General features: G+C 48.2%; 1 protein-coding gene across 2 annotated transcripts; it reads left to right on the forward strand.

The window, feature by feature from the left end:
• Positions 1-434: 434 nt before the first annotated feature.
• Positions 435-21574, forward strand: LOC115127815 (sorting nexin-27-like). 2 transcript variants are annotated; one of them, XM_065007085.1, is made up of 13 exons: positions 435-889; positions 4238-4469; positions 5001-5193; positions 8490-8557; positions 8854-8958; positions 9931-10009; positions 13065-13228; positions 13453-13542; positions 17265-17414; positions 17486-17614; positions 17730-17789; positions 18886-18948; positions 19092-21574. In XM_065007085.1, exons 1-13 carry the CDS (start codon positions 564-566, stop codon positions 19134-19136), a joined length of 1704 nt encoding a protein of 567 aa, XP_064863157.1. In that variant the 5' UTR covers positions 435-563; the 3' UTR covers positions 19137-21574. The 2 variants fall into 2 exon arrangements, with proteins under 2 accessions (XP_064863157.1, XP_064863152.1); XM_065007080.1 differs by having other exon boundaries at positions 18886-18934.
• The last annotated feature ends 1744 nt before the right edge of the window (positions 21575-23318 follow it).

Here is a 23318-nt window from a genome sequence, read left to right on the forward strand (position 1 = left end):
AGCAACTCCCACCAGTAGCACACGCTCCAGCAGGTATATTTCACTGGTCATCCCCAAAGCCAACACCTCCTTTGGCCACCTTTCCTTCCAGTTCTCTGCTGCCAATGATTGGAACGAATTGCAAAAATCACTGAAGTTGGAGACTTATATCTTATATATGATTTACACTTGTGGAAAGGGATTTACATTTGTGGATTGGTACTTATTTGTACAGATCATGATACACGAATACAAAATGCATGCTGTGAGTGAATACAAAATGCATGCTGTGAGTTCACAATACATTTGGCATGATATTGATCCCATAGTGACCATCGACTTGTGAAAATGTATCCACTCAAATGAGCCCAGTATCTTGATGTTGCGGTTGCGCAGTAGAGACCCACTCTAACCAGACGATGGGCGGGTTCCAGGGAGGGCAGTCTCTCGAGTCAAATCGGTTTTCGTTTACTTGGTCGCTCCTCCTCTCTCCATCGTTTCTAGCAAGCTAGCTAGATAACTAGGAGAGCTACCTTGAAGTTTGGAGACTCAAAGTGGATAAGGGGGAAACAGGCTGACGGAAAATGGCAGACGTCGAGGGAGAGGGAATTAATTCGGTGGCACCTCGGTTAGTTCAGCCATCCTCTCCTAACGGCTCCGGTGCCAGCCCAACGCAGGGCACCGGCAGTTGCCAAACGGTGACTACCGTTACGTCAGGCCCGCGACTGGTGCGGATAGTCAAGTCTGACTCGGGATATGGCTTCAATGTCCGGGGACAGGTTAGCGAAGGAGGACAACTACGGAGCATCAACGGGGAATTGTATGCCCCGCTACAGCATGTTAGTGCTGTTTTACCGGGAGGTGCAGCGGACAGAGCCGGTATCTCGAAAGGGGACCGGATTCTGGAAGTGTAAGTAAGAGTTCGCTTGCTATCTGGTAGCTGCTAACTACATGCGTAAGCTAACTCAATGGTAGATATTTGGTCAAGGCAGGGCAAAACAAATAAACCACAGCAAAGTTAAAAAGGACGCTAATTGTCATGTCAGCTCCTCTGCACTGCAGTTGGTTCGTGGAACAAACGTGTTCTGCTGACCCAAATTTAAGCTCGCTAGCTAACGTTAACTCCATAATGCACAAGCTGTTGTCCTCGGCTCAGTGCAACGCCATAAACGATCATAGCTAGCAACGTTAAATGATATGTTTCACTTGACCTGGAGACTAGGTTAACAAAACCTTGCTAACTCATGCATCAGTCTTATCGGGAGTGTACAGGGCAGAAGAGCCGGTTCATCACAATGAAAAGACGGTCTGTGTGAGAGCATGTGATCATTACGAGTTCCAGTCACACTGACTCTCTGAACTTGGATACAAGCTAACTATATTAACACCAGCACACACACAGGTTCCTTCCTTCCCTGCACATCACGTTACCAGAAAAACAGCATCTGTCATTCTTATTAACAACAGAACCAGATAATGGAAAAATGCCCATTCAATGCGTGCACATTCATAGTACTATTTTACCTACTTGCCTTGATGATAATAGGTATTTTAATAGTGTGCCCAAACGCTTTCTATCTAGTCTCAATTAAATTTCCTAATTGGAATAGATCAACAATAGCCATAGTATGTGTCTGGATGCGGATGCTGCAATGCATAGAGAGTGCAGTGTGTATGTCTGGTCTTTGCGACAGGTTTAGTATGCACAGGGGTAGCTAGCTTGGTGATGTTAGGTTCTGTTGCCATGGCAAGGAGCAGGCAGCATACAGCTCAGCATCAGTACCAGTGTGTGTGTGTGTGTGTGAGGGGAAGAAAAAGTGAGCGAGGAGGGTTGCTGGATACAGGATACATAGGGCTCATCTGATTGGATGTGCTCTCAGTAATTCTCTGTTTTGATTCGTTGGCTCACTGTTTGCTGCTTTATGATTGGGTGCCGTGCAGTAGCTTGGCAGCTTGTTGACTCTAATATTGGTGTGGTTGCACGCCCATTGTGTGTGTGTGTGTGTGTTGAGCAACACAATTATCTATGCCAGCAAGAGACACCTGCCCATGTGCTCCATATGCTCACACACAGCAGTCCCTCAGTGTTAGCTGCAGTGCTTGTGGAGCATCTCCACAGCATTCCAAAATCCACACTCCTCAGCAACACAGTCCCAGAGAACACACACACACACACACACAGTCCCAGAGAGAACACACACACACACACACAGTCCCAGAGAGAACACACACACACACACAGTCCCAGAGAGAACACACACACAGTCCCAGAGAGAACACACACACACACACAGTCCCAGAGAGAACACACACACACACACAGTCCCAGAGAGAACACACACACACACACAGTCACAGAGAACTTCTGCCTCTAAGCCCCTACCCATGCCTTTAAGACAGCCTCCAGTCCAAACACTCATAGTTACATGACCCACAGTTTTTCCTGAATTCTAACCAGACTGGAGAAACACTTGGAAGTGTTTTTGTCTGTCTTTCTGTGTGTGTTTGCCTCGGTCCAGTCTGTCTTTCTGTGTGTGTTTGTCTCGGTCCAGTCTGTCTCTGTATGTCTGTGTGTGTGTGTTTGTTTGTCTCGGTCCAGTCTGTCTCTCTGTGTGTGTGTGTGTGTGTGTGTGTTTGTTTGTCTCGGTCCAGTCTGTCTCTGTGTGTGTGTGTTTGTCTCGGTCCAGTCTGTCTCTGTATGGCTGTGTGTGTGTGTGTGTTTGTTTGTCTCGGTCCAGTCTGTCTCTGTATGGCTGTGTGTGTGTGTGTGTGTGTGTGTGTGTTTGTTTGTCTCGGTCCAGTCTGTCTCTGTATGTCTGTGCGTGTATTACTACCTCAGCTGCTTTCAGTTAAACATTAGCCAGCCGAGAGACTAGTGATTAAAGGAAATGAGTCTGGGTTTTTTGACACCTGTAAGGCATACATGCAGTGATAAACATGTTTGGACGCATAACACACACAGGCCCACAGATGACAGAATGGACCTACTGTGTTCTCTACCCACACACACTGATTAGGAGTTGTGCCGGCTGTGCGCACACTGTCAGTTTCCTTGATGAAACATTGGAATGTGTGTATCTCTGTCATTGTCTGTTTGTTTTATGGCCCCAGCGTCTTCCTCAGTGTTAACTGCAGTGCTTGTGGAGCATCTGCACTGCAGGTGGTCTGTCTGGCAGTGTTGTGTGTTGATGCTGTAATCTTTGGCCTGCTTTCTGTTCCTCTGTCACTGATGTAACATGATAGTTCGCCTGGGTTTACTAGGCAAAGGGCTACTTTATCATTTATTTTCCTGTGAACTTGTACAGAAATATCACGTTGACATCATGTGTATCCTGAAGGTAGGATTGGGTTCTTCTGTATCAATAGTTTCTACTGTGTGAACTGTGAGCCTAACTATAGTTGGTAACTGTAATATTTACTATAGGCTGCTGCAGTGCAGACGTCAGCACTCCTGCTGCTTACACACACACACACACACACAGTCTCATGCCCTGGCAAGCTGCCATCTGAGTGGCCCAGTCTCTCTTTCTCTCACACACACACACACACACACACACACACACACAGAGTCCCTGTATAGGTCACAAGTCCAGCTTACTAGCTCATGCTCTGACGCACAATCATCTGAGTGACGTGACCCCACCGTGACCCCGTTGCCATGGGAGACGTCAGAGTTCCGGCTGAGGTGAACATTAGACTTGCTGACAGCCTTATCGTGACTTCTACTGACTGACCCTTAATATATGATGATCACTGTTATACAAGAGGGTTTGTCCATTCACTCCCAAACACACACAGACTGGTACTTAATATAGGATGATCACTGTTATACAAGATGGTTTGTCCATTCACTCCCAAACACACACAGACTGGTACTTAATATAGGATGATCACTGTTATACAAGAGGGTTTGTCCATTCACTCCCAAACACACACAGACTGGTACTTAATATAGGATGATCACTGTTATACAAGAGGGCTTGTCCATTCACTCCCAAACACACACAGACTGGTACTTAATATAGGATGATCACTGTTATACAAGAGGGCTTGTCCATTCACTCCCAGACAGACACTGACTAGGCAGCAAGAAACGTCAACAACACAATTCATTTTAGGCAGAAAGAACCAATGCTAGTTTCTAATTATGTATGAGTGCTGCTGCTCATTTACAATGATGACTCAGTATACCCTAGCCCAATTATGAATGAATATTCAATCTCTACCTCCCTTCATCTGCCTCTCTCTCTCCTCTCAGTAATAGTGTGAACGTGGAGGGGGCGACCCATAAGCAGGTGGTGGATCTGATCCGTGCGGGGGAGAGGGAGCTGATGCTGGCCGTGCTGTCTGTACCTCCCCAGGAGGCTGACTGTCTGGACCCTGGAGACGACGGCTCAGCCCAGTCCTGCTATGACTACAGCGACAAACAGGCCGTCCCCATCTCCGTCCCCACATACAAACACGCTGAACTCAACCAGGAGAGGTTTGTGGTGAGTAGATGGACGGAAGGAGAAAGAAAGGAAGGGGTGGGTGGAGAGAGGGAAGGAGTGGTGGTACAAATCATTAAAAATCCAGACAGAAAATATTTACACAATAAGCAATCTAATATCACACAGTCAAACCTCTCCGTCATTTAGTTAAGTTCACCATTCTGCGATTCTCACTGTTAATAAACATGCAAATAACCTGTCCACATCTGTCCCAACATGCAAATACACTGAACAAAACCAGGGGAGAGAGGGAGGGAGAGATAAATTGACTGAGGAAAGATGTACATAACATGTACAGGTATTGCCGCAGGTAGCCTAGTGGTTAGAGCGTTGGGCCAGTAACCAAAAGGTTGCTAGATCGAATCCCCAAGCTGACAAGGTAAACATCTGTCGTTCTGCCCCTGAACAAGGCAGTTAACCCACTGTTCCTAGGCCGTCATTGTAAATAAGAATTTGATCTTAACTGACTTGCCTAGTTAAATGAAATAAAAATACCTAAAGTATATTTGAACTGTGTGTCTCTGTTTGCAGGTGTATAATGTGTACATGGCAGGCAGACAGCTGTGCTCTAAGAGGTACAGGGAGTTTGCTATCCTCAACCAGAACCTGAAGAGAGAGTTTGCCAACTACACCTTCCCCAAAATACCTGGCAAATGGCCCTTTTCCCTGTCTGAACAACAACTAGACGCTAGACGCAGGGGACTGGAGGAATACCTGGAGAAAGGTGAGAGGGAGGAAAAGGCCAGAGAAATATGGAGCAAAAACCGTTTGGAAAGGTGATTAAGAAGGGTGGAATGAGAGATGGAGGGATAACGGGAAGAAGGTGGAAGATGATGCAATACATGGAGGAGGAAGAAGAAGACATGTGGAAAGGATTGGAGAGGAGGTAGAGATGGTCAGGATTACAGGTTACTAAGAGAGGCTCATGGGAGTGTCTTAGAGAGGAGGTAGAGATGGTCAGGATTACAGGCTACTAAGAGAGGCTCATGGGAGTGTCTTAGAGAGGAGGTAGAGATGGTCAGGATTACAGGTTACTAAGAGAGGCTCATGGGAGTGTCTTAGAGAGGAGGTAGAGATGGTCAGGATTACAGGTTACTAAGAGAGGCTCATGGGAGTGTCTTAGAGAGGAGGTAGAGATGGTCAGGATTACAGGCTACTAAGAGAGGCTCATGGGAGTGTCTTAGAGAAGTGTAGAGATGGTCAGGATAACAGGCTACTCATAGAGGAACTCATGGGAGTGTCTTAGAGAGGAGGTAGAGATGGTCAGGATTACAGGCTACTAAGAGAGGCTCATGGGAGTGTCTTAGAGAGGAGGTAGAGATGGTCAGGATTACAGGCTACTAAGAGAGGCTCATGGGAGTGTCTTAGAGAGGAGGTAGAGATGGTCAGGATTACAGGCTACTAAGAGAGGCTCATGGGAGTGTCTTAGAGAGGAGGTAGAGATGGTCAGGATTACAGGCTACTAAGAGAGGCTCATGGGAGTGTCTTAGAGAGGAGGTAGAGATGGTCAGGATTACAGGCTACTAAGAGAGGCTCATGGGAGTGTTTTAGAGAGGAGGTAGAGATGGTCAGGATTACAGGCTACTAAGAGAGGCTCATGGGAGTGTCTTAGAGAGTAGGTAGAGATGGTCAGGATTACAGGCTACTAAGAGAGGCTCATGGGAGTGTCTTAGAGAGGAGGTAGAGATGGTCAGGATTACAGACTACTAAGAGAGGCTCATGGGAGTGTCTTAGAGAGGAGGTAGAGATGGTCAGGATTACAGGCTACTAAGAGAGGCTCATGGGAGTGTTTTAGAGAGGAGGTAGAGATGGTCAGGATTACAGGCTACTAAGAGAGGCTCATGGGAGTGTCTTAGAGAGGAGGTAGAGATGGTCAGGATTACAGGCTACTAAGAGAGGCTCATGGGAGTGTCTTAGAGAGGAGGTAGAGATGGTCAGGATTACAGGCTACTAAGAGAGGCTCATTGGAGTGTCTCAGAGAGGAGGTAGAGATGGTCAGGATTACAGGCTACTAAGAGAGGCTCATGGGAGTGTTTTAGAGAGGAGGTAGAGATGGTCAGGATTACAGGCTACTAAGAGAGGCTCATGGGAGTGTCTTAGAGAGGAGGTAGAGGTGGTCAGGATTACAGGCTACTAAGAGAGGCTCATGGGAGTGTCTTAGAGAGGAGGTAGAGATGGTCAGGATTACAGGCTACTAAGAGAGGCTCATGGGAGTGTCTTAGAGAGGAGGTAGAGATGGTCAGGATTACAGGCTACTAAGAGAGGCTCATGGGAGTGTCTTAGAGAGGTGTAGAGATGGTCAGGATAACAGGCTACTCATAGAGGAACTCATGGGAGTGTCTTAGAGAGGAGGTAGAGATGGTCAGGATTACAGGCTACTAAGAGAGGCTCATGGGAGTGTCTTAGAGAGGAGGTAGAGATGGTCAGGATTACAGGCTACTAAGAGAGGCTCATGGGAGTGTCTTAGAGAGGAGGTAGAGATGGTCAGGATTACAGGCTACTAAGAGAGGCTCATGGGAGTGTTTTAGAGAGGAGGTAGAGATGGTCAGGATTACAGGCTACTAAGAGAGGCTCATGGGAGTGTCTTAGAGAGTAGGTAGAGATGGTCAGGATTACAGGCTACTAAGAGAGGCTCATGGGAGTGTCTTAGAGAGGAGGTAGAGATGGTCAGGATTACAGACTACTAAGAGAGGCTCATGGGAGTGTCTTAGAGAGGAGGTAGAGATGGTCAGGATTACAGGCTACTAAGAGAGGCTCATGGGAGTGTTTTAGAGAGGAGGTAGAGATGGTCAGGATTACAGGCTACTAAGAGAGGCTCATGGGAGTGTCTTAGAGAGGAGGTAGAGATGGTCAGGATTACAGGCTACTAAGAGAGGCTCATGGGAGTGTCTTAGAGAGGAGGTAGAGATGGTCAGGATTACAGGCTACTAAGAGAGGCTCATTGGAGTGTCTCAGAGAGGAGGTAGAGATGGTCAGGATTACAGGCTACTAAGAGAGGCTCATGGGAGTGTTTTAGAGAGGAGGTAGAGATGGTCAGGATTACAGGCTACTAAGAGAGGCTCATGGGAGTGTCTTAGAGAGTAGGTAGAGATGGTCAGGATAACAGGCTACTAAGAGAGGCTCATGGGAGGGTTTTAGAGAGGAGGTAGAGATGGTCAGGATTACAGGCTACTAAGAGAGGCTCATGGGAGTGTCTTAGAGAGGAGGTAGAGATGGTCAGGATTACAGGCTACTAACAGAGGCTCATGGGAGTGTTTTAGAGAGGAGGTAGAGATGGTCAGGATTACAGGCTACTAAGAGAGGCTCATGGGAGTGTCTTAGAGAGTAGGTAGAGATGGTCAGGATAACAGGCTACTAAGAGAGGCTCATGGGAGGGTTTTAGAGAGGAGGTAGAGATGGTCAGGATTACAGGCTACTAAGAGAGGCTCATGGGAGTGTCTTAGAGAGGAGGTAGAGATGGTCAGGATTACAGGCTACTAAGAGAGGCTCATGGGAGTGTCTTAGAGAGGAGGTAGAGATGGTCAGGATTACAGGCTACTAAGAGAGGCTCATGGGAGTGTTTTAGAGAGGAGGTAGATGGTCAGGATTACAGGCTACTAAGAGAGGCTCATGGGAGTGTCTTAGAGAGGAGGTAGAGATGGTCAGGATAACAGGCTACTAAGAGAGGCTCATGGGAGTGTCTTAGAGAGGAGGTAGAGATGGTCAGGATTACAGGCTACTAAGAGAGGCTCATGGGAGTGTCTTAGAGAGGAGGTAGAGATGGTCAGGATTACAGGCTACTAAGAGAGGCTCATGGGAGTGTCTTAGAGAGGAGGTAGAGATGGTCAGGATTACAGGCTACTAAGAGAGGAACTCATGGGAGTGTCTTAGAGAGGAGGTAGAGATGGTCAGGATTACAGCCTACTCATAGAGGAACTCATGGGAGTGTCTGCAGTGGGATCTGCCTTTCTCAGTGTTTCTACTTTCTCTCTCCCCTCCTTTTCACCATCCTGCTGCCCATTCTCCCTTCTCTCTTCACAGTGTGTTCAGTGAGGGTGATTGGGGAGAGTGAAGTCATGCAGGAGTTTCTGTCTGATGAGTCTGATGAGGTAAGCGTGTCATTCTGTGTGTGTTTGCTTATTCCTCTCTCTAAGATGTATTCTTGTTTTAGACTCTTTCTCTCTTGTTCTCTCTCCTCCAATCTTATCCTCTGGGATGTGTGGTGTGTGAGATGGGGCTGGCATCTCTGTCCTTTTTCCTTCTTTTTGGTTTCCTTTCTTCTGCTTTTCCATCTCTGTTTACACTGTGTTTGTGTGTGTGCATGTCTGGCCTATGAGTGGTCCTGTGACCACCTTCTCAACCGTCTGGCCGTAAGTCATCTCTTGCCACCCCCCATTCTCCGTAGAACTATAACGGCGTATCAGATGTGGAGTTGAGGATAGCCATGCCTGATAAAACCACCGTCACAGTCCGAGTCCGCAAGAACTGTACAACTGACCAGGTCTACCAGGTAACACACCCCTAACCTCTAGTTACACATACAGCCCTCACTCCTAGTCCCCAGGTCCATCAGGCCACACCCTCACACCTAGTCCCCAGGACCATCAGGCCACACCCTCACACCTAGCTAGTCCCCAGGACCATCAGGCCACACCCTCACACCTAGTTAGTCCCCAGGACCATCAGGCCACACCCTCACACCTAGTCCCCAGGACCATCAGGCCACACCCTCACACCTAGCTAGGACCATCAGGCCACACCTAGCTAGTCCCCAGGACCATCAGGCCACACCGAGTCCCCAGGACCATCAGGCCACTCCGAGTCCCCAGGACCATCAGGCCACTCCGAGTCAGTCCCCAGGACCATCAGGCCACTCCGAGTCAGTCCCCAGGACCATCAGGCCACTCCGAGTCAGTCCCCAGGACCATCAGGCCACTCCGAGCCAGTCCCCAGGACCATCAGGCCACTCCGAGCCAGTCCCCAGGACCATCAGGCCACACCTAGCCAGTCCCCAGGACCATCAGGCCACACCTAGCCAGTCCCCAGGACCATCAGGCCACACCCTCTTTGTTAATGCGCAGGCCTCTTTGTTAATGCGCAGGCCTCTTTGTTAATGCGCAGGCCTCTTTGTTAATGCGCAGGCCTCTTTGTTAATGCGCAGGCCTCTTTGTTAATGCGCAGGCCTCTTTGTTAATGCGCAGGCCTCTTTGTTAATGCGCAGGCCTCTTTGTTAATGCGCAGGCCTCCTTGTTAATGCGCAGGCCTCCTTGTTAATGCGCAGGCCTCCTTGTTAATGCGCAGGCCTCCTTGTTAATGCGCAGGCCTCCTTGTTAATGCGCAGGCCTCCTTGTTAATGCGCAGGCCTCCTTGTTAATGCGCAGGCCTCCTTGTTAATGCGCAGGCCTCCTTGTTAATGCGCAGGCCTCCTTGTTAATGCGCAGGCCTCCTTGTTAATGCACAGGCCTTTCTCACTCTCCCACAGGCTGTGGTCATGACAGTAGGAATGGACAGCATAACGGCCAGCTACTTTGCTCTGTTTGAGGTCATCAACCACTCCTTTGGTAAGTGTGAGGGTGAGATCTTTTATTTCATAGTACTAGTCTTTTTCCATGTGCTAACTCCTAGCATTAACCTTAATCACCTGAGACTTTGGCCTCTGCCCAGAGAGAGTGCGTGCGCGGTCCTCTTGCTACATTCAGATTGAGAGTGGACCTGAGAGCTCTGTAAAAAGCTCTATGACGCTTTAATGGCCTTAATGAATGATTGATAGCTAATGTTGGGTTGTTTTAACTTTGATATGGTCAGAATCTTCCCCCTAAAGCACATTTTACTCACATACAGAGTCGTTAAAGGGACAGTTCACTCAAGTCTTACCTCAATAGTCAAGCTAAAGTGTGTATGTTGTTTGTATATCCTGCTACAGTGGGGTAGCATTGCTCATCTTTCCCATTAATTTGGGGTAGAGACCTGCACATTTCTCTCATGAATGTACCAACATGTAGACACCAGGATCTCTGGTGCCAGTCTCTAATTCATTTAATGAATGTCTCCACTCAGTAACATCTGTTGAGTCAGCCCTGTCCCTCTTCCATCAAAGACAGGCTAACGCCTACTCCCGTGTGTGTGTGTGTGTGTGTGTGTGTCTTTAATCATAGAGGCTAACATTCCTACCCAGGAGCTTTGTTGATTGAATCACTTCTTCATGATGTTGCTGTTGAGGGAGTTGTGGTGTCTGGTTGGTTGGGATATGAGCAAAGCATTTCTATTTGTAGCGAAACACAGTTTTGATTAGATGGTATACAGCTACGAATTGGCTTTTCATAGCCGGTTTAGGAGAACTTACGCAGCAGGTTAGGAGAATTAACGTAGTGGGTTAGGAGAACTTACGCAGCGGGTTAGGAGAATTAATGTAGTGGGTTAGGAGAACTTACACAGCAGGTTAGGAGAATTAACGTAGTGTGTTAGGAGAACTTACGCAGCAGGTTGGGAGAATTAACGTAGTGGGTTAGGAGAACTTACGCAGCAGGTTAGGAGAATTAACGTAGTGGGTTAGGAGAACTTACGCAGCAGGTTAGGAGAATTAACGTAGTGGGTTAGGAGAACTTACGCAGCGGGTTAGGAGACTTAATGTAGTGGGTTAGGAGAACTTACACAGCAGGTTAGGAGAATTAACGTAGTGGGTTAGGAGAACTTACGCAGCGGGTTAGGAGAATTAATGTAGTGGGTTAGGAGAACTTACACAGCAGGTTAGGAGAATTAACGTAGTGTGTTAGGAGAACTTACGCAGCAGGTTGGGAGAATTAACGTAGTGGGTTAGGAGAACTTACGCAGCAGGTTAGGAGAATTAACGTAGTGGGTTAGGAGAACTTACGCAGCAGGTTAGGAGAATTAACGTAGTGGGTTAGGAGAACTTACGCAGCGGGTTAGGAGACTTAATGTAGTGGGTTAGGAGAACTTACACAGCAGGTTAGGAGAACTTACGCAGCAGGTTAGGATAATTAACGTAGCGGGTTAGGAGAACATACACAGCAGGTTAGGATAATTAACGTAGCGGGTTAGGAGAACTTACACAGCAGGTTAGGAGAATTAACGTAATGGGTTAGGAGAACTTATGCAGCAGGTTAGGAGAATTAACGTAGTGGGTTAGGAGAACTTACGCAGCAGGTTAGGAGAATTAACGTAGTGGGTTAGGAGAACTTACGCAGCAGGTTAGGAGAATTAACGTAGTGGGTTAGGAGAATTAGGTTAAGGTTAGGAAAAGGGTAAGGGTTAGGTAAAATGCTACATTTTTCCTTGACGCAACTCAAACATGGAACTTTCCTACCGTAGCTGTATACTATCTAGCCACAACAGGAAAACACCCACCGACCTAACCCTGTCGCTCTCTCTCTCCCACCGACCTAACCCTGTCGCTCTCTCTCTCCCACCGACCTAACCCTGTCGCTCTCTCTCTCCCACCGACCTAACCCTGTCGCTCTCTCTCTCCCACCGACCTAACCCTGTCGCTCTCTCTCTCCCACCGACCTAACCCTGTCGCTCTCTCTCTCCCACCGACCTAACCCTGTCGCTCTCTCTCTCCCACCGACCTAACCCTGTCGCTCTCTCTCTCCCACCGACCTAACCCTGTCGCTCTCTCTCTCCCACCGACCTAACCCTGTCGCTCTCTCTCTCCCACCGACCTAACCCTGTCGCTCTCTCTCTCCCACCGACCTAACCCTGTCGCTCTCTCTCTCCCACCGACCTAACCCTGTCGCTCTCTCTCTCCCACCGACCTAACCCTGTCGCTCTCTCTCTCCCACCGACCTAACCCTGTCGCTCTCTCTCTCCCACCGACCTAACCCTGTCGCTCTCTCTCCCACCGACCTAACCCTGTCGCTCTCTCTCTCCCACCGACCTAACCCTGTCGCTCTCTCTCTCTCTCCCACCGACCTGACCCTGTCGCTCTCTCTCTCTCCCACCGACCTGACCCTGTCGCTCTCTCTCTCTCCCACCGACCTAAACCTGTCGCTCTCTCTCTCCCACCGACCTAAACCTGTCGCTCTCTCTCTCTCTCTCCCACCGACCTAACCCTGTCGCTCTCTCTCTCTCTCTCCCACCGACCTAACCCTGTCGCTCTCTCTCTCTCTCTCCCACCGACCTAACCCTGTCGCTCTCTCTCTCTCTCTCTCTCTCCCACCGACCTAACCCTGTCGCTCTCTGTCTCTCCCACCGACCTAACCCTGTCGCTCTCTGTCTCTCTCCCACCGACCTAACCCTGTCGCTCTCTGTCTCTCTCCCACCGACCTAACCCTGTCGCTCTCTGTCTCTCTCCCACCGACCTAACCCTGTCGCTCTCTGTCTCTCTCCCACCGACCTAACCCTGTCGCTCTCTGTCTCTCTCCCACCGACCTAACCCTGTCGCTCTCTGTCTCTCTCCCACCGACCCTAACCCTGTCGCTCTCTGTCTCTCTCCCACCGACCCTAACCCTGTCGCTCTCTGTCTCTCTCCCACCGACCTAACCCTGTCGCTCTCTGTCTCTCTCCCACCGACCTAACCCTGTCGCTCTCTGTGTCTCTCCCACCGACCTAACCCTGTCGCTCGCTCTCTCTGTCTCTCTCTCTGTCTCTCTCCGTCAGTGCGTAAACTGGCTCCTAATGAGTTCCCCCACAAGCTGTATGTTCAGAACTACACATCTGCTGTCCCTGGGACCTGCCTCACCCTGCGCAAGTGGCTCTTCACCACCGAGGAGGAGATCCTGCTCAATGACAACCAACTGGCCGTCAGCTACTGCTTCCACCAGGTGTGTGTGCATTGTGTGTGTGTCAGGGGAATGTGCATTGTGTGTCAGGGGAATGTGCATTGTGTGTCAGGGGAATGTGCATTGTGTGTCAGGGGAATGTGCATTGTGTGTCAGGGGAGTGTGCATTGTGTGTGTGTGTCAGGGGAGTGTGCATTTTGTGTGTGTAAGGGAGAATTCAGTTGGTTTGTCCATTATAACTCTCTCTCTCCCTCCACCTCTCTCAGGCGGTGGATGATGTGAAAAGGGGATTTATCAAGGCAGAGGAGAAGTCCTACCAGCTACAGAAATTAGCAGAACAGAAGAAGATGGCCATGGTTAGTGTCTCTCTCTCTCTCTCTCTGCTAGTCACTAGATGGCCATGGTTAGTGTCTCTCTCTCTCTCTGCTAGTCACTAGATGGCCATGGTTAGTGTCTCTCCCTCTGCTAGTCACTAGATGGCCATGGTTAGTGTCTCTCCCTCTCTCTCTGCTAGTCACTAGATGGCCATGGTTAGTGTCTCTCTCTCTCTCTCTCTCTCTCTCTCTCTCTCTCTCTCTCTCTGCTAGTCACTAGATGGCCATGGTTAGTCTCTCTCTCTCTCTCTGCTAGTCACTAGATGGCCATGGTTAGTCTCTCTCCCCCTCTCTGCTGGTCACTAGATGGCCATAGTTGTCTCTCTCTCTCTCTCTCCCTGTCTGCTAGTCACTAGATGGCCATGGTTGTCTCTCTCCCTCTCTGCTAGTCACTCGATGGCCATGGTTAGTGTCTCTCTCCCTCTCTGCTAGTCACTAGATGGCCATGGTTAGTGTCTCTCTCTCTCTCCTTGTCTTCTAGTCACTAGGTGGCCATGGTTAGTCTCTCTCTCCCTCTCTGCTAGTCACTAGATGGCCATGGTTAGTGTCTCTCCCTTTCTTCTAGTCACTAGGTGGCCATGGTTACTCTCTCTGCTCGTGACTAGATGCCCAAGGTTAGTGTCTCTCTCCCTCTCTGCTAGTCCTAGATGGCCATGGTTAGTGTCTCTCTCGCTCTCTCTCTCCCTGTCTGCTAGTCACTAGATGGCCATGGTTGTCTCTCTCCCTCTCTGCTGGTCACTAGATGGCCATAGTTAGTGTCTCTTTCTCTCTCTCTCTCTCTCTCTCCCTGTCTGCTGGTCACTAGATGGCCATGGTTAGTGTCTCTCTGTCCCTCTATGCTCGTCACTACATGGCCATAGTTAGTGTCTCTCTCTCTCTCTCTCTCTCTCTCTCTCTGCTAGTCACTAGGTGGCCATGGTTAGTCTCTCTCTCCCTCTCTGCTAGTCACTAGATGGCCATGGTTAGTGTCTCTCCCTTTCTTCTAGTCACTAGTGGCCATGGTTACTCTCTCTGCTCGTGACTAGATGACCATGGTTAGTGTCTCTCTCCCTCTGCTCGTGATTAGATGCCCAAGGTTAGTGTCTCTCTCCCTCTCTGCTAGTCCTAGATGGCCATGGTTAGTGTCTCTCTCCCTCTCCCTGTCTGCTAGTCACTATATGGCCATGGTTGTCTCTCTCCCTCTCTGCTAGTCACTAGATAGCCATGGTTAGTGTCTCTCTCTCTTCCCCTCGCTGCTAGTTACTAGATGGCCATGGTTAGTGTCTCTCTCCCTCTCTGCTAGTCACTAGATGGCCATGGTTAGTGTCTCTCTCCCTCTCTGCTAGTCACTAGATGGCCATGGTTAGTGTCTCTCTCCCTCTCTGCTAGTCACTAGATGGCCATGGTTAGTGTCTCTCTCTCTCTCTCTGCTAGTCACTAGATGGCCATGGTTAGTGTCTCTCTCTCTCTCTCTGCTAGTCACTAGATGGCCATGGTTAGTGTCTCTCTCTCTCTCTCTGCTAGTCACTAGATGGCCATGGTTAGTGTCTCGCTCGCTCGCTCTCTCTCTCTCTCTGCTAGTCACTAGATGGCCATGGTTAGTGTCTCTCTCTCTCTCTGCTAGTCACTAGATGGCCATGGTTAGTGTCTCTCTCTCTCTCTCCCTCTCTCTCTGCTAGTCACTAGATGACCATGGTTAGTCTCTCTCTCTCTCTCTCTGCTAGTCACTAGATGGCCATGGTTAGTGTCTCTCTCTCTCTGCTAGTCACTAGATGGCCATGGTTAGTGTCTCTCTCTGCTAGTCGCTAGATGGCCATGGTTAGTGTCTCTCTATCTCTCCTTGTCTTCTAGTCACTAGGTGGCCATGGTTAGTCTCTCTCCCTCTCTGCTAGTCACTAGATGGCCATGGTTAGTGTCTCTCTCCCTTTCTTCTAGTCACTAGGTGGCCATGGTTACTCTCTCTGCTCGTAACTAGATGGCCATGGTTAGTGTCTCTCTCCCTTTCTTCTAGTCACTAGGTGGCCATGGTTACTCTCTCTGCTAGTCACTAGATGGCCATGGTTAGTGTCTCTCTCCCTTTCTTCTAGTCACTAGGTGGCCATGGTTACTCTCTCTGCTCGTAACTAGATGGCCATGGTTAGTGTCTCTCTCCCTCTCTGCTCGTGACTAGATGCCCAAGGTTAGTGTGTCTCTCCCTCTCTGCTAGTCCATGATGGCCATGGTTAGTGTCTCTCTCTCTCTCTCTCTCTCTCTCTCCCTTTCTGCTAGTCCTAGATGGCCATGGTTAGTGTCTCTCTCTCTCCCTTTCTGCTAGTCCTAGATGGCCATGGTTAGTGTCTCTCTCTCTCTCTCTGCTAGTCACTAGATGGCCATGGTTAGTGTCTCTCTCTCTCTCTCTGCTAGTCACTAGATGGCCATGGTTAGTGTCTCTCTCTCTCTCTCTGCTAGTCACTAGATGGCCATGGTTAGTGTCTCGCTCGCTCGCTCTCTCTCTCTCTCTGCTAGTCACTAGATGGCCATGGTTAGTGTCTCTCTCTCTCTCTGCTAGTCACTAGATGGCCATGGTTAGTGTCTCTCTCTCTCTCCCTCTCTCTCTGCTAGTCACTAGATGACCATGGTTAGTCTCTCTCTCTCTCTCTCTGCTAGTCACTAGATGGCCATGGTTAGTGTCTCTCTCTCTCTGCTAGTCACTAGATGGCCATGGTTAGTGTCTCTCTCTGCTAGTCGCTAGATGGCCATGGTTAGTGTCTCTCTATCTCTCCTTGTCTTCTAGTCACTAGGTGGCCATGGTTAGTCTCTCTCCCTCTCTGCTAGTCACTAGATGGCCATGGTTAGTGTCTCTCTCCCTTTCTTCTAGTCACTAGGTGGCCATGGTTACTCTCTCTGCTCGTAACTAGATGGCCATGGTTAGTGTCTCTCTCCCTTTCTTCTAGTCACTAGGTGGCCATGGTTACTCTCTCTGCTAGTCACTAGATGGCCATGGTTAGTGTCTCTCTCCCTTTCTTCTAGTCACTAGGTGGCCATGGTTACTCTCTCTGCTCGTAACTAGATGGCCATGGTTAGTGTCTCTCTCCCTCTCTGCTCGTGACTAGATGCCCAAGGTTAGTGTGTCTCTCCCTCTCTGCTAGTCCATGATGGCCATGGTTAGTGTCTCTCTCTCTCTCTCTCTCTCTCTCTCTCCCTTTCTGCTAGTCCTAGATGGCCATGGTTAGTGTCTCTCTCTCTCTCTCTCTCTCTCTCTCTCCCTTTCTGCTAGTCCTAGATGGCCATGGTTAGTGTCTCTCTCTCTCCCTTTCTGCTAGTCCTAGATGGCCATGGTTAGTCTCTCTCTCTCTCTCTCTCTCTCTCTCTCTCTCTCTCTCGATGGCCATGCTACAACAGACATTACTGTCACAACTAATGAGCAAATATAGTACATGACTGTCAAAAAGAAAGGAGGACCGAGGCCCTCTTCAGATAATGCATTAAAATGCCTTTTTTTGTATTGGCATGTTCAATGGAAATAAAGTTTTAAAACTCTGACACGTTTCGACTGCATGGCCTTCGTCAGGGAACACATGACTGGTCTTCCATTCTGGTTAAGGGCTGTAATAGATGGGAATACACTACATGACCTAGTTTAAGACTTGGTATATACATGGCATATATGACCAAATAGACATGGAACATAGGATGGTTTCTAGAAGCAGTTGTCTGACCCCCTAAATGTTCTCTCTTTCCCCCAGTATCTCAGTATGTTACGGGGCTGTGAAGGCTACAATGAGATCATCTTCCCACACTGCTCCTGTGACTCCCGACGCAAAGGCCACGTCGTCACAGCCATCAGCATACACAACTTTAAACTGCACGCCTGCACAGAGGAGGGAACGCTAGAGGTATGGAGAACGTCTGTGTGTGTGTGTGTGTGTGTGTGTGTGTGTGTGTTGACCCTGTCTCTCTATAACAGAACCAGGTGATCGTGTTTGAGTGGGTGGAGATGCAGCACTGGGACACTGATGAGGAGGGCATGGCCTTCTGTTTCCAGTACGCCAGGGCAGAGAAGAAACCTCGCTGGGTCAAGATCTTTACTCCCTACGTGAGTCTCACACACACTCACAGTACACACCTTTTGAGAGTCCCAACGAATGTCTGAACATAATGTATCAATGTGCAGAGAGTTAACCCTTTGTTGTGCTGTGTCCTGTGTCCAGTTCAACTACCTGCATGAGTGCGTTGAGAGAGTCTTCTGTGAACTCAAGTGGAGGAAAGAGGTGAGAAGAGGGTTTTATACTGCCAGGAACTGTCTACTGGTTAACCAGCAGTCTTATACTGCCATGTACTGTCTACTGGCTAACCAGCAGTCTTATACGGCCATGTACTGTCTACTGGCTAACTAGCAGTCTTACACTGCCATGTACTGTCTACTGGCTAACCAGCAGTCTTATACTGCCATGTACTGTCTACTGGCTATTCAGCAGTCTTATACTGCCATGTACTGTCTACTGGCTAACCAGCAGTCTTATACTGCCATGTACTGTCTACTGGCTAACCAGCAGTCTTATACTGCCATGTACTGTCTACTGGCTAACCAGCAGTCTTATGCTGCCATGTACTGTCTACTGGCTAACCAGCAGTCTTATGCTGCCATGTACTGTCTACTGGCTAACCAACAGTCTTATGCTGCCATGTACTGGCTAACCAGCAGTCTTATACTGCCATGTACTGTCTACTGGCTAACCAACAGTCTTATGCTGCCATGTACTGTCTACTGGCTAACCAGCAGTCTTATACTGCCATGTACTGTCTACTGGCTAACCAGCAGTCTTATACTGCCATGTACTGTCTACTGGCTAACCAGCAGTCTTATACTGCCATGTACTGTCTACTGGCTAACCAGCAGTCTTATACTGCCATGTACTGTCTACTGGCTAACCAGCAGTCTTATGCTGCCATGTACTGTACTGGCTAACCAACAGTCTTATGCTGCCATGTACTGTCTACTGGCTAACCAACAGTCTTATGCTGCCATGTACTGTCTACTGGCTAACCAGCAGTCTTATGCTGCCATGTACTGTCTACTGGCTAACCAACAGTCTTATGCTGCCATGTACTGGCTAACCAGCAGTCTTATACTGCCATGTACTGTCTACTGGCTAACCAACAGTCTTATGCTGCCATGTACTGTCTACTGGCTAACCAACAGTCTTATGCTGCCATGTACTGGCTAACCAGCAGTCTTATACTGCCATGTACTGTCTACTGGCTAACCAGCAGTCTTATGCTACACATTTCACTGGCTAATACCTTTGGAATGTTGTCCACTGATATTGTTTAATGAGAATGTTGTGTAATATTGTGTGTCTCCAGGTGGAAGAGGAGGCTGTGGATAAAGACAATAAGAACTGCAGTAAAGAAGGTATGTGTAGCAAGGTAAGGCTTTGCCTGCCTCTGTCTCTGGTACAGCGGCCTGGGCGCGTGTGTGTGTGTTTCTGTGTGTATCTGCGAGTGTTCATATTGTGCATTTTTGCCAGCCTGCACATGTTGTTGTTTCCTGAGCCGTGTGTCTGTTTCAGAATATCTTCCAGCTGTTGAGACACAGAAGGGATGGAGGCACCTAGGAGGAGAGATCATCACCTCCTAAACATGCTCTCCTCCATCCGTCCCTCTGGTCTGGTTCGGCCCGGAACTACCACCACTACCTGTCCTCACACAACTACTACTACACCAACTACAAACTAGAACTTCTACATACCATTAACAGCAACTACAGATCAACAACCACCACACACCATCAAACTACAAATGAACAACTTCTGGACTGACTGAAGGAGAAACAACGACACACACTACAACTTAAGCTGTTATTCACCATGAACCCTTGAATACAACCCAAGCACACAATATAAACACAAGCCAACAGGAAGCTACAGTAGAAACATATAGCAGGTTTGTACAGGTGAATAAGTAACTCTAAAGACTTAGATACATGCCTTCATACATCGCATCACCTCATTGGTCAAAACTCCATGGAGACCTGTGACTATTGGCTAAGGAGGCTAACGTCTTGTGGTGGGCTTAGATGAAGGAGATGGTTCTCTGGGACGATATTGGACAAGGGATTTGACACGTGCAAGGCCATTGGGTGTTTTGTGGCCACTTTGGAGTGCTCTGGACTGGAACAGAGTGCAGTGGTAGAAGAGAACAAAAGAGGGATACAGATGCTGGAACAGAACCTGTTCTAAAAGAGAAAACGGCTGGTGGTGTTGGAACAGAACCTGTTCTAAAAGAGAAAACGGCTGGTGGTGTTGGAACAGAACCTGTTCTAAAAGAGGAAATGGCTGGTGGTGATGGAACAGAACCTGTTCTAAAAGAGAAAACGGATGGTGGTGATGGAACAGAACCTGTTCTAAAAGAGGAAATGGCTGGTGGTGATGGAACAGAACCTGTTCTAAAAGAGGAACTGGCTGGTGGTGATGGAACAGAACCTGTTCTAAAAGAGGAAATGGCTGGTGGTGATGGAACAGAACCTGTTCTAAAAGAGGAAATGGCTGGTAGTGATGGAACAGAACCTGTTCTAAAAGAGGAAACGGCTGGTGGTGTTGGAACAGAACCTGTTCTAAAAGAGGAAATGGCTGGTGGTGATGGAACAGAACCTGTTCTAAAAGAGGAAACGGCTGGTGGTGTTGGAACAGAACCTGTTCTAAAAGAGGAAATGGCTGGTGGTGATGGAACAGAACCTGTTCTAAAAGAGGAAACGGCTGGTGGTGTTGGAACAGAACCTGTTCTAAAAGAGGAAACGGCTGGTGGTGTTGGAACAGAACCTGTTCTAAAAGAGGAAACGGCTGGTGGTGTTGGAACAGAACCTGTTCTAAAAGAGGAAATGGCTGGTGGTGATGGAACAGAACCTGTTCTACAAGAGGAAATGTCTGGTGGTGATGGAACAGAACCTGTTCTAAAAGAGGAAATGGCTGGTGGTGTTGGAACAGAACCTGTTCTAAAAGAGGAAACGGCTGGTGGTGTTGGAACAGAACCTGTTCTAAAAGAGGAAACGGCTGGTGGTGTTGGAACAGAACCTGTTCTAAAAGAGGAAACGGCTGGTGGTGTTGGAACAGAACCTGTTCTAAAAGAGGAAACGGCTGGTGGTGATGGAACAGAACCTGTTCTAAAAGAGGAAATGGCTGGTGGTGTTGGAACAGAACCTGTTCTAAAAGAGGAAACGGCTGGTGGTGATGGACTGAGGAGACGCATCTGAAAAGTTCTAAAACAGGAACTGTGTGTGTGTGTGTGTGTGTGTGTGTGTGTGTGTGTGTGTGTGTGTGTGTGTGTGTGTGTGTGTGTGTGCCGACTGATTATGGACAGCTGTGAGAGTCTAGGTTGGAACCCTGGAGGTAGAAACAACCCTTCTCTCTGACTCTGAACTGAACTCCCAGAATGAGTCTAGACAGACAGACGGAGGGAACCGGCCACATGATACAAGAGACTGGACTCATATGAACCACACAGACCGATTGACATATGGATATTATCTCCTGTTTGTAGCCACTATCTCCATTTCAAAGAGATCTACTGAAGAGACTATTACAGAGAGAGAGAGAGAAACCATACATTTCCTTTATTTATGACTATTGGGCCGAGCAGAACCAAGGGTAGCATGTGTGTTTCAGCTGCTGGTTCTGTTTCGGTTTACAGATGCTGAAATTGCCCTGAAGCCATTTTTGAATACATAAACCTTCTCATTAAAACACACACACACACAGAATGCTCATCATGTAGGAATTGGATCCCAGGAAAGTATTCTGCCATCTTGACAGATACCTGAACAAGGAACATGTTTACTTCACCTGTGTGTTTTGTGTCTAAAGACATATATATATATATATAAAATGATATATATCATTTTTAATGTGGACATTTCAGACATTGGACAGAATAGCACAAAAACCCTGTAAGATGTTGACCACATTAAGCTCAATATGTATTCATTCTATGCTAGGGTCTCATGAAGACTGTATTTATACTGGGTTGTAAATAACACTGAACTCAAAGTGCATCTCGATTGACATGTTTTGTGTCATTTTGTTCTTGAGAAAAGGTGTGATGCTTTAGAAACACACTGTGATTGTCAGTCTGTAGGATATGTCTATGGTGTTGGTTTAGGTGAGTCTTTGGTTCAATTGATATCGGGGCGGCAGGGTAGCCTAGTGGTTAGAGCGTTGGACTAGTAACCGAAAGGTTGCAAGTTCAAATCCCCGAGCTGACAAGGTACAAATCTGTCGTTCTGCCCCTGAACAGGCAGTTAACCCACTGTTCCTAGGCCGTCATTGAAAATAAGAATTTGTTCTTAACTGACTTGCCTAGTAAAATAAAGGTAAAATTTAAATTTAAAAATATATTGGTCCTTGTGTATCTGAAGAAGCTGCAGTACTCAGAACGACCTACAGGGGTCTCCCTCCCACTGAGAAACACTAGATCAGTTCCTATAGAAAAGGGCTGGCCAGTATTCTAACAGAGGGTGCAGGCCCAGGCCCAGCCAAGCAGTAACACACCTGATTCAATATCTGGTGGATGTTATCATTGGTTGATGCAACACCACACACATCTTTAAATGCAGTGTTAACCTGCAACAGTGTTGCAGTAGGAGCTACACGGAGGTATACACCCTGAACCCCACAGAGGTTTAAACAGTGGTGTAGTAGGAGCTACATGGAGGTATACGCCCTAAACCCCACAGAGGTTTAAACAGTGGTGTAGGAGGTATACGCCCTGAACCCCACAGAGGTTTAAACAGTGATGCAGTAGGAGCTACACGGAGGTATACACCCTGAACCCCACAGAGGTTTAAACAGTGGTGTAGGAGGTATACGCCCTAAACCCCACAGAGGTTTAAACAGTGGTGTAGTAGGAGCTACATGGAGGTATACGCCCTAAACCCCACAGAGGTTTAAACAGTGGTGTAGGAGGTATACGCCCTGAACCCCACAGAGGTTTAAACAGTGATGCAGTAGGAGCTACACGGAGGTATACGCCTGAACCCCACAGAGGTTTAAACAGTGGTGTAGTAGGTATACGCCTAAACCCCACAGAGGTTTAAACAGTGGTGCAGTAGGAGCTACACGGAGGTATACGCCCTAAACCCCACAGAGGTTTAAACAGTGGTGTAGGAGGTATACGCCATAAACCCCACAGAGGTTTAAACAGTGGTGTAGTAGGAGCTACACGGAGGTATACGCCTAAACCCCACAGAGGTTTAAACAGTGGTGTAGTAGGAGGTATACGCCCTAAACCCCACAGAGGTTTAAACAGTGATGCAGTAGGAGCTACACGGAGGTATACGCCTAAACCCCACAGAGGTTTAAACAGTGATGCAGTAGGAGCTACATGGAGGTATACGCCCTAAACCCCACAGAGGTTTAAACAGTGGTGTAGTAGGAACTACACGGAGGTATACACCCTCAACCCCACAGAGGTTTAAACAGTGGTGTAGTAGGAGGTAAATACGGTTTAAACAGTGGGTATACGCCCTAAACCCCACAGAGGTTTAAACAGTGGTGTAGTAGGAGCTACACGGAGGTATACGCCCTGAACCCCACAGAGGTTTAAACAGTGGTGTAGTAGGAGCTACACGGAGGTATACGCCCTAAACCCCACAGAGGTTTAAACAGTGGTGTAGTAGGAGCTACACGGAGGTATACGCCCTAAACCCCACAGAGGTTTAAACAGTGGTGTAGGAGGTATATGCCCTAAACCCCACAGAGGTTTAAACAGTGGTGCAGTAGGAGCTACACGGAGGTATACGCCCT

This window comes from Oncorhynchus nerka, linkage group LG3 (genome assembly GCF_034236695.1).
Source record: "Oncorhynchus nerka isolate Pitt River linkage group LG3, Oner_Uvic_2.0, whole genome shotgun sequence".
Lineage (NCBI taxonomy): Eukaryota > Metazoa > Chordata > Actinopteri > Salmoniformes > Salmonidae > Oncorhynchus > Oncorhynchus nerka.